Below are 9,554 nucleotides of genomic sequence, written 5' to 3'. Positions count from 1 at the left end.
AGGGCAGAGGCAGAAGCAAGAGCAAGGGCAGAAGCGGAAGCGAGAGCGAGGGCGGAGGCTCAGCGCCCACCGCCACCGAAGCAAAAGGCAGGTTGCGGGTGCTAAAAACTTGGATATTCCGTACATATATGGTGTTGTGAACACGAATGTTTATATCTTTGTGGGGGAATCGCTGCGTGTTCAACCGAGCGCACGCCCTGTTCCGGGTTTAGTAGGTTTGAGGCAGCTTTATCCCTTTTCCTGTATATGGTATGTGTACGTCAAAACTGATTGGGTAACAAAGAAAAGAAGCTGGTCCGCCTGAGGGTGGATTCAAGGTTAATAGGAAACATGTGAGCATATATTTGCACTACCACGTTGTGCGATATAGGGATGAAGTAGGAGATTAAAGAGAAACAACTTGTACACAAGCACAAGGTGATTCGTGGTCTTTACTGCTCCCAGCGCGAAGCAGTCGCAATGTTTCCTTTAGAGTCTTTAGGTAACTTATCATATTTGATTTGTGTGTTCGCGCGGCTTATTTTCTTTTAACTGTTAAAGAAAGGGTAAGGTAGCGTATTATCGGTAGTTGGTCGCGTTGCTAGTGTTAATGCTACATCGTACGCGTTTAGCACAGCTAATTAACGGGAGGATACTGCAGTATTTCGTACCGTACGAACGAGATGAGGTGAACCCCGTGGTTTTCATGGACGTCACCGTGGAGGGAGATGCACTCGGCCGTGTGAGTGTTGAGCTTTTCCACGACATCGTTCCCAAGACAACCGAAAATTTTCGTTCACTATGCACTGGTGAGCGAGGTTACAGCCAATGCCCCTTGTTTTACAAAGGTATTCCATTTCATCGTGTCATCCCTGGGTTTATCGTGCAAGGGGGTGATATTTTGCTGAAGGATGGACGAGGAAATGTTAGTGTGTTCGGATTTCCATTCCCGGACGAGAGTTTTGAGGGTAAGGCAGGGAAACATCTTCGAGGAACGGTGGCAATGGCGCACAGCGCCCCCAATCAAAACGGTTCACAGTTTTTTTTCAACTTAGCACGGAATGACCATTTAGATGGCAAATTTGTTGTTTGCGGACAGGTTATCGATGGATGGGAAGTGGTTGACCGTGTCGCCGTTTTATCTGGCTCCAGCTGTGGTACGCCGGTTAGTCGAGCGTGGATTACAGAATGCGGTCAGAGTAGTGGTGATAAGCTTGAGGACACGGAACGTGCGTTGTCAGGGGAGCGGGCTTTGCACACGATGCCAGGCAAGGAGGTTCTTGACATTCTGTCTCCTCGTTATTAGTGGCGGTGCGTACGCGATATTTTCAAATATATATAAATATATTTTGGGATTCGTTTTGCCTCCGTTACCTGTTTATGTGAGTGGTATGCCTTCTTATGGATCGTTCACCCATAAGCATTGTCTTTGGTGGAGACTACTGTTGTTTTACGTTTCCCTTTAGTTAACTGGGTGCATTTGCAGAATTTGCTTGGTTTGCTTCGTGGCAGGGAACAATATCCCCTACTAACGTGAGGTCTGCGGGAAGTCCTACGAAATACTGCAATGCCCGAAGTGATCACTTTGACCACCGAGGTTTTAGTGATTCTTCACCTTGCAGGAGCTGGTTTCATCAGAGATGGATATCTATTCTGACAGTAGGTTGTTTGATCCACCGGATTGGTTTGATTGGGAAGTTACTCCCACTTACTCGTTTGGCAGGACTATTGAGCTTACCACACGAGAGTTAAACCCCTTTTCTAAAAAAAAAGGGCCTAACGCTATGGTTCGCACCTCCGGTGTGGGACTCTATCTAACTGTGTGCAAACTGTCGGCCGTATCGATTGGAGCCACCGTTCAGGTGAATATTCAACTGAACACTTTCCCTACTTATTATATTTTAAAATCTCTTCTTCGTTAACGTGTTCATCGTGTTAACTACTTGGCTGGTGATGATAAGACTCCATTCCTGCTGGAGCAATGACCCTTTTTTAAAGCTCCGTACCGTGTATTCATGAAAAAATGGCGCACCTTTGCACCCCGATGGGTATCTGCCGTTCCTCGGATATAATGCAATTTTTACGTCTGTTCGACGCAGAGTCGTAGGCGAATGGGTGTTCACAGCGTTGGAGGGGCAAGTAAACAGTTCCCAGAGTGTTTCTTTGCATGCATTGAAACGAAGAGCGTTCCAATGCAAACAACTCACCCTCCCTCTACCTAGTCACTTGTTATTGATTCGTAGTTTGCGTGGAACAAAGCAAGAAGCCCCATCGCCTTTATAGAATAAAGTAAAAGGCAATAACAGAGTAGTGCATTAGGCTACAAATCGAATTCTTTTCGAATAGAGAGAAAGAGAGAGGGAGAGCAATCGTCAGGTGAGGTAATTTGCCTCCAAAGGAGGAAATCTAGAAACAAAACGATTATAGGGAAGACTAACAAGTCTTTGAAGTGGACTTTATTTACCTAGAGCTGAAGCAAACCAATCGGTAGGGCGGAAATGTCGCGAAATGACTGCGTTATGATGGACAAGATCATTGAGGGCGATGGCAAAACGATACCGCGTCAGGGGAGTATCGTGACACTGGACTATGTTGGATATCTGCCTGATGGTCGAAAGTTCGACTCCACTATTGAAAGGGGGAAGCCGTTTGTTTTCCGTGTTGGATGCGGAGAGGTCATCAAAGGCTGGGACGAGGGAATTGTGCAGATGTCAAAGGGTGAGCGCAGTCGGCTCACCATGCCTCCATCACTGGCCTTTGGGTCAACTGGTTTCCCTGGCATAATTCCTCCTAACACTGTCATTGTGTTTGAGGTCACGCTGTTGGATGTTGTTTGAGAATTGTGGTAGCGCTGCGGCTGCGTATGTAAAATTATCTGAGAACTGGAGGGAAAAAATGCTCCTGTTATAATCAATACGTGCCTCGTGTCTTGCACTTTTGCTGAAGCACCCGAAAAAGTAATCTGCATGACGTACGGGTATGTGCGGGGGTGTTGGTGAGTGTGTGAAATAAATGGAGGTTGTCATTGTAAAGGCTGTGCTTAAGTGACATCCACAGAGCTACTCACTGCTGGGAATACCGGGGGTGAGAGCCAAAATTTAGGGTCGTTGTGTTATATGGGTAAAGTCTTGTTCCCCCTTTGTTTTGTTGTTTGTTAGCAAAAGTGGGACAGGGATGTTGAGAGGAGGTGTGGGCTCCCGATGGTGTGGGGTCGTACAATAGTTATCAATGGAGGTTATTTGGTGTAGCTTGCTGCCGTTGAGCGGTGCAGCGCATGCTTGTGGACGGTGGCTGCGGGCCGACTGAGACACTGCCTTCAGTGATGGTAGGTCTCCGAGCCCGGTTGACAACTGAGCAATTATAGACCACGCTCTACCCCCGACCACGCAACTGGCAGCCGCTGTGAATGATGTTGTCAAGCGCCCCTCAAAAGGAAGGCAGAACCCCCCCCCCGGTCTGCTTTGTGTTATCTCATCTCGGTCCGACGGACCCCCGGGAAGCGTTGCCTGTATGTGGTCATTTGATGTTTGTTTGCTGTACTGCGGTGCCTTGGGATAGGAGTGCAAACATGGTTTGGCACCAATTCACTCCCTGATGTCAAGTTGCTGCTTCCGCTACTTTTCTTGAAGCCGGTGCTAGCGTACATTATCTGTGGTCCTCGTTTCCGGAGGTGTGGGTATGCGATCGCAAACCGCTCGTGCGGGGATTGGTTTATCCTTTGTGCGTTTTATCGAGTGCTTCTTTTTCCGCTTATATTTCCAACTTGTATGTCTCCGGGATTTAGCATCGTCAGTTTGTTTGCGTTCATGCGTGGTGTGTGTGGGGTGCGGACAGGGTATTTTGCGTTTCTCACTAATTTGTGTGTTGTTTAGTGAAGTCCATTGCTTACGCATCTGCTATCTCTGGTGAATTATTAGTGACTTTCTGTAGCCGCCATGTCGTTTTGAAACGGAAGCATCAGGTGAACCCTTGACAGGCGTGCAACGAGAAGAAAAGGATAAGTGTGGGATGGCAGGGTGTTGTTGAACCGTTGTGGTGTTAGGGTACTCGGCTGCGAAGAAGTTGGGCATGCTGTGCCTTTTTTTTCCATGTGGTTGGTTTAACCTCATTTGGTGTCGTCCAAGTAGGTACAATTGTATGTGTGGGGTTTGTTTTTTTCGTACCACATACCATTATCCGGTTATATGTACTTACGCTAGGTTGCTGGTGGGTGGTGGAGCTGTACTCTCCTTCCCTTATATGAACCGTTGATTTATCTTCTGCTTCTTGGTGCTTCATCTTAGTGAGCTACATTTCTCCAAGGAAGTAGATATTCACTTCTGCAGCTGTGTGCGCTTAAGGGGACACCACTGTTAACGAAATAATCAGTAACAGGGCCCGAGCTTGTTTTGCCACAATGGCGGCGCTTACTGATGAACAGATCCGTGAAGCGTTTAATCTCTTCGATGCGGACGGCTCCGGAGCTATCGACGCGGAGGAAATGGCACTGGCAATGAAGGGTTTGGGTTTCGGAGACCTTCCAAGGGATGAAGTGGAACGGACTGTACGGTCGATGAACACCAATGCCAATGGTCTCATTGAATATGGGGAGTTTGAGCGGATGGTCAAGTCACGGATGGCACAGAAGGACTCCCCAGAGGAAGTGTTAAAGGCGTTCCAGTTATTCGACTTGGACAAAAAGGGGAAAATCTCGTTTGCAAACCTGAAGGAGGTGGCTAAGCTCCTTGGAGAAAACCCCGGCGATGACGTGCTGCAAGAGATGATTGCCGAAGCAGATGAAGATGGCGATGGCGAAGTGTCGTTTGAAGAATTTAAGAGCGTCATGATGCAGATGCGTGGCAAATAGATGGGTCTATGCTGTTTTAGGTATGTATGCGTGTTGGAGCTGACAGAAGAGCTTCCATTCGATCTCCGTGCGCATCCGCTGTTGACCTTACAGCTTCCACCCCACTTTTACTGTTTTATAAACTATCTTTACTTCCTCCCTTTTTCCTATTTCCATACTTTCTCCCTCTTTGTGTAATCGAAGACGTTGATCACACTGTCTGAGGGGCGGCTTCCGTGTCGTTCACCTGTCGCTGTGTTTGACTTTCCCTACATTGCTGCCTGGGTAGAGGTCCTATTGGTGCTTCCTGCCGCTTAGGCTGCGCCAGCTTTGCTTGTTTGTCTCCAGGGTCCAAAGGTAAAAAGGTCCGCACACAATGGCTTTGGGATCAGGAATCGGCCTAGTGCCGATGTGGAGTTCCTGTCCGTCCGTGAACCCCCCAACATTCCCTAAGGGCGGGATAGAGATACTGCGGCAGTCGCTGGAAGCACAGGAGGAAGTTGAGAGGACATTTAGAGAGCGTGAGGCTGGTCATATAGAATGTTTGAACTTCAAGAAGTCGCTAAGACACCTGCTGCGAAAGCAGAATGAGCGGCGAGAGGAGCTGCAGTTAGTGGAGCAGCGTGCATCTGAGCGCACACAGGCTCTTCTTGACGAACTGCTCATTGTTGTACGTGAACGATTGAAGGCAATGAGTCCAGAAGGGTATCAATCCATTACTTTTGACAACGGCGATATGTATGAAGGCAATTGGAAAAGTTGCCGAATGCACGGGACGGGCGTCATGCGCCGAGTGGCAGATAACGATATTTACGAGGGTGAATGGTTCTTCGGAGTGCGCAATGGTAATGGCATGTGCTGCAGCCCTAACTTTGGAACACTTTACAGCGGGAAGTGGCTGGCCGGAAAATGGCATGGTCGGGGCGAGCTGGCGGAACCTGAAGGGCTGTATATTGGCGATTTTGTTGACGGCCAAATACGGGGATACGGAGAGTACCTGTACCGTGAGGGATATGCGTATAAAGGCGATTGGGTGAATGGCGTGTACGAAGGCTCGGGAACATTTTTCTATACTAACGGGGCTAGGTACGAAGGCCAGTGGCGAAACGGCTATGAGCACGGCCGTGGAACGATGACCTACTACAATGGGGATGTTTATACCGGAGATTGGTGTAACGGACGGAAGCACGGCACGGGGACATATACAAGTAAGTTGCTTCAGTACGAAGGAGGGTGGAGCAGTGGTGCTGTTCATGGCATCGGGAAATGCACATACGCCGACGGGTCCATGTATAAGGGTTCCTGGTGTAGGGGACTATACGATGGCGATGGTGAGTTTGTTTCCCAAGACAAAAAATGTAGCTACAAGGGTGAGTTTCGAGGCGGTAAGCGTTGCGGACGAGGTGTGTACCAATGCGGGGAAGTTGAGTACTCTGGTGACTGGCTAGATGACAGGAGACATGGTGTGGGTGAAATCAAAACACGGGATGGCCGCGTTTTCCGTGGCACGTGGAGCCATGACGAGCCTCACTGTGAGGTAGTCCCTGGTTGTAACCTTGAGGGGACCTCTCTTTCCTACTGTGGGGGAAGGGGTGCCCCAATTGCTCCAGAAGAGCCGGATCCGGTGCTCAACATGCGGTTGGGTTTGCCAGACGAGGTGATCGATTGTATGGCGGATGCACCAACATGACCCATGTAAAATAATGCTTCCCTTACAAAGTCAGAAAAGGAAAACGGCTGGATACCCGGTTGCAGTACGTTAGTACGCAGTTGCTACTGTTTGCCGTGATTTCGGACCACACCTCAGTTTCAATATGTTTCTACGTGCTTTTTTTACACAACAGTGTATGACTGCCTTCTTCACTGCGCTTTTCCCATACTCCATTTTACTGTGGAACAAAAATTACGTGCACATGCGTACCCTCGCTTATTTGCTTTTGAGGCACTTTATGGCATCGTTAGGCGAATTCTGCGTGTCCGTAGTTGACAGCGTAGATAGTTTTCAGTCTATTTTCACCTCCAGTAGTTTTGATCACCTGCTACTGTGCTACGAGGCGGATGTTGATGCAGTCACTGCAGCAGATTTGATCGCTTTTGAACGGGTTGTTAAGGCCGCCGCTACCGAGTTTGGCACGAGGTTGGGATTGCACCTGTGGAATTGTAGCGATGACGCCTTCGGTGCCGCCAGAACGCAGCTGGGCAAGGAAAAGGGGACGCCGCTCCTTCTCATTGTGTACAGGGGAGAGATTGCGGACATGCTACACCAGCCACTTGCGAATCTGGTTTCTGAGGTGGCGTTGGTATGCCAACGCCTGGCTTCGTACCAACGTGGTGACAGTATTGCCGTAGTATCATCACTTCCGTTATCCCCGCAACAGCCAGTGCAAGACGACGCAGTTGATACGGCTTCAGTTGTCGGACAGCGAATGACAGTAGACATCGCTCGGTTGATTGAGATGGGCAAGCGTTTGATGACGACGGGCCGGGCGGAGTATGCAGAGAAAATCTTTGGCCGCGCGCTTGGCACTCTAGATGCAATGTCTTCAAACTGTGGAAGTGATACCAGACTGAGGGGAAGCACAGCAATGTGCCTCGCATGGGTGAGTCTTGCTATCCTGGTCCAGGGAAGGTGTGCAGACGACCACTTGCAACGGTTGCGGGGAGACTACGAGGAGTTTTGCGTGGAATTTGAAAGCGACGCTGCGCGCGTATGTGCCACGCAACGAATGATGCACTCTTTGACAATTAAGTGGAAAGGCGATATATGTAGTGAAAAGAGACTACGGTCAATTCTCGCGGACGATCCGCACAAGCACGATCACCGTTGTGCCCTTGTTGTGACCTTGTTTCTTTCGGGTGACCTGGAGCGCTGCCTCACGGAGGCGTTGAAGCTTCATGCATTCGGTGTGCCGTTTGGCGCTGTAGCTCTTTCGTCCGTTCGAGATTATGTTGGACCAGAACACCCACTGTTTCAGCTGACGGACGTGCCTTCGTGATAAGGGAATCATTCAAATGACTTATCCCCATCTAGAGGCTAGGAAAGTGCCTTGACAGGTTTTACTATCAATTTTTTTTCTAGCTTCATCAGTCTGAGCATATAGTTGACAACTGTTATCACCCTTTTTCATCACTTTATCTTGTTAGGAAAACAACCGCCCATTCTCATCTCCTTGCTGATCTGAGGGCTCTCTTCCGCGAAGGTTACGTTTAGAGGTTCTACGTAGGACAGCGTGCATACACCCATTGCTTGCCAGTACACGGCCGCTTTTTTCACACACTAGCGACGCGTGTGTTCAGTACACTGGAGCGATGAACCATGATGATGCGATGTGGAACGTTATGGGGCAAACTTTCTGTTCATTTAAAGTTAAGACGCACGACGATAAGGCTCGTTTCTGCCGCAACCCGTACAACGTGACAGGTCTCTGCCAACGTGGTGTATGCCCCCTTTCAAACGCACAATACGCCACAGTGGTCGAACATGACGATGAGCTTTACCTTTATGTCAAGACAGCGGAGCGTGCGCACCTGCCTCGGCGGCAATGGGAGAAAGTCCGACTTGACGCTAATTTTCCACGTGCGCTTGCTCAGATTGATGAAGAGCTACAGTGGTGGGACCAAAAGCTTGTGAACAAGGTCAAGGCCCGGCTGCTGCGACTTAAGCAGTATTTGATGCGGCGCCGAAAGATGTTGTTAGAGCCAAAGGTGGAGTACGTTTCCGTAAACAAGCGCCAGGAGGATAAGTTGATCCGTCGCGAGGCAAAGGCAGAAGCTGCGGCACGGTTGGAACTGGAAGTGGAGAAGGAGCTGTTGGAGCGGTTGCGAAGTGGGACATATGACAGCGTGATCAATTGCAGTCTTGAGGCATTTGAGCGGGTACTCGATCGTGAGGAGGACCGCACTGAGTTCGAAGCGTTAGAAGATGAGGAGGATGAGGAGTTCCCCGAGTTTGTGATGGACGATGAGTTGGATGAGGAAGAAGAAATGGAGGAAAGCAATAGAAAAATAGGCAAAAGGGGTGATTCTTCGGTGGTGCACCGTAGTGGTCGTGGAACACGGCGGCAGCGGCTTGTAATTGAGGAAGAGGTGGAGCAAGAGCCCGTTTCTAAGCGGGTCCGCACGGCTGATTTGGATTGGTGAGTGATAAGTCCGAAGTTTGCACAGAGAGCAGAGCCTCCAAAAGAAAGTGAAGTGGGAGCAGTACTAAGTGGTGATTTCGACAGTTCCGCTGTTGTGTATTTCTCTTGTACTTGCGGGAGCGGAAAATGCGTCGACAGACAGGTAAGGCATAGTTTCCTGGCCGCCGTGCGTCCTCTGTTGTGTGTTATTTTAAAGTGGGGTAGCGCTCTGAAGCGCGCGAATAAAGGTAACACACACTCACACAATCAGCGGCAACGTTTTAAAAAAGAGAAATCAGAAGCAGTAATTGTGGGCCGCGACTTTGATGCCTGAAGGTTTGTTGACTATTATTTCTGCCCTCTATCAGTAATTCTACCTTCCTTCCTCTACCGAGTAAGCATGTTGTGTGCCATTTTTTTTTTTTCTAATCCTTACTGATACGAGTGAGGAGATACCCTGATGGTAAATACTGCTGGGTGAGATAGCAACATTTTCAGTGGTCACTAATAATTTTCATGTGTACGTATATATACATATATACATCATGTCGTGTCCCCCTTATTTCACAAACCCGTGGTGCTTTAGTGGCTTGGGAGACAAAGGGAGTGACTGGCAGCCGCTTCACTATTGG

At 49.0% G+C, this 9,554-nt stretch overlaps 6 protein-coding genes and 1 pseudogene across 7 annotated transcripts in view; all 7 read left to right on the top strand.

Annotated features, from left to right (window-relative positions):
• Positions 1-105, top strand: part of TEOVI_000833800:pseudogene — a 913-nt pseudogene extending 808 nt beyond the window's left edge. The window contains exon 2 of the mRNA in view: positions 1-105. This exon is cut by the window's left edge and continues 3 nt beyond it. Within this exon, the coding sequence occupies positions 1-105 (105 nt within the window).
• A 484-nt stretch (positions 106-589) lies between these two features.
• TEOVI_000833700 (cyclophilin-type peptidyl-prolyl cis-trans isomerase, putative) lies at positions 590-1,285 on the top strand (the record flags this gene model as incomplete). The annotated part of the gene is made up of 1 exon (XM_067223581.1): positions 590-1,285. The coding sequence occupies one exon, from the start codon at positions 590-592 to the stop codon at positions 1,283-1,285; it is 696 nt and encodes a 231-aa protein (XP_067079682.1).
• A 1,192-nt stretch (positions 1,286-2,477) lies between these two features.
• Positions 2,478-2,816, top strand: TEOVI_000833600 (peptidyl-prolyl cis-trans isomerase, putative; the record flags this gene model as incomplete). The annotated part of the gene is made up of 1 exon (XM_067223580.1): positions 2,478-2,816. The coding sequence occupies one exon, from the start codon at positions 2,478-2,480 to the stop codon at positions 2,814-2,816; it is 339 nt and encodes a 112-aa protein (XP_067079681.1).
• Positions 2,817-4,375: 1,559 nt separating this feature from the next.
• On the top strand, positions 4,376-4,825 carry TEOVI_000833500 (centrin-4; the record flags this gene model as incomplete). The annotated part of the gene is made up of 1 exon (XM_067223579.1): positions 4,376-4,825. One exon carries the CDS (start codon positions 4,376-4,378, stop codon positions 4,823-4,825), a length of 450 nt encoding a protein of 149 aa, XP_067079680.1.
• A 355-nt stretch (positions 4,826-5,180) lies between these two features.
• Positions 5,181-6,494, top strand: TEOVI_000833400 (MORN repeat, putative; the record flags this gene model as incomplete). Its single annotated transcript, XM_067223578.1, has 1 exon — positions 5,181-6,494. One exon carries the CDS (start codon positions 5,181-5,183, stop codon positions 6,492-6,494), a length of 1,314 nt encoding a protein of 437 aa, XP_067079679.1.
• Positions 6,495-6,753: 259 nt separating this feature from the next.
• Positions 6,754-7,800, top strand: TEOVI_000833300 (uncharacterized protein; the record flags this gene model as incomplete). The annotated part of the gene is made up of 1 exon (XM_067223577.1): positions 6,754-7,800. One exon carries the CDS (start codon positions 6,754-6,756, stop codon positions 7,798-7,800), a length of 1,047 nt encoding a protein of 348 aa, XP_067079678.1.
• Positions 7,801-8,113: 313 nt separating this feature from the next.
• TEOVI_000833200 (Ribosomal L28e protein family/Mak16 protein C-terminal region, putative) lies at positions 8,114-8,944 on the top strand (the record flags this gene model as incomplete). The annotated part of the gene is made up of 1 exon (XM_067223576.1): positions 8,114-8,944. One exon carries the CDS (start codon positions 8,114-8,116, stop codon positions 8,942-8,944), a length of 831 nt encoding a protein of 276 aa, XP_067079677.1.
• Between the last annotated feature and the right edge of the window lie 610 nt (positions 8,945-9,554).

Source organism: Trypanosoma equiperdum (genome assembly GCF_001457755.1).
Source record: "Trypanosoma equiperdum strain OVI genome assembly, contig: ctg_1901, whole genome shotgun sequence".
In the NCBI taxonomy this organism is placed as follows: domain Eukaryota; phylum Euglenozoa; class Kinetoplastea; order Trypanosomatida; family Trypanosomatidae; genus Trypanosoma; species Trypanosoma equiperdum.
Note: the sequence above shows the minus strand (reverse complement) of the source record. Positions and strands in the feature narration are given on the sequence as shown.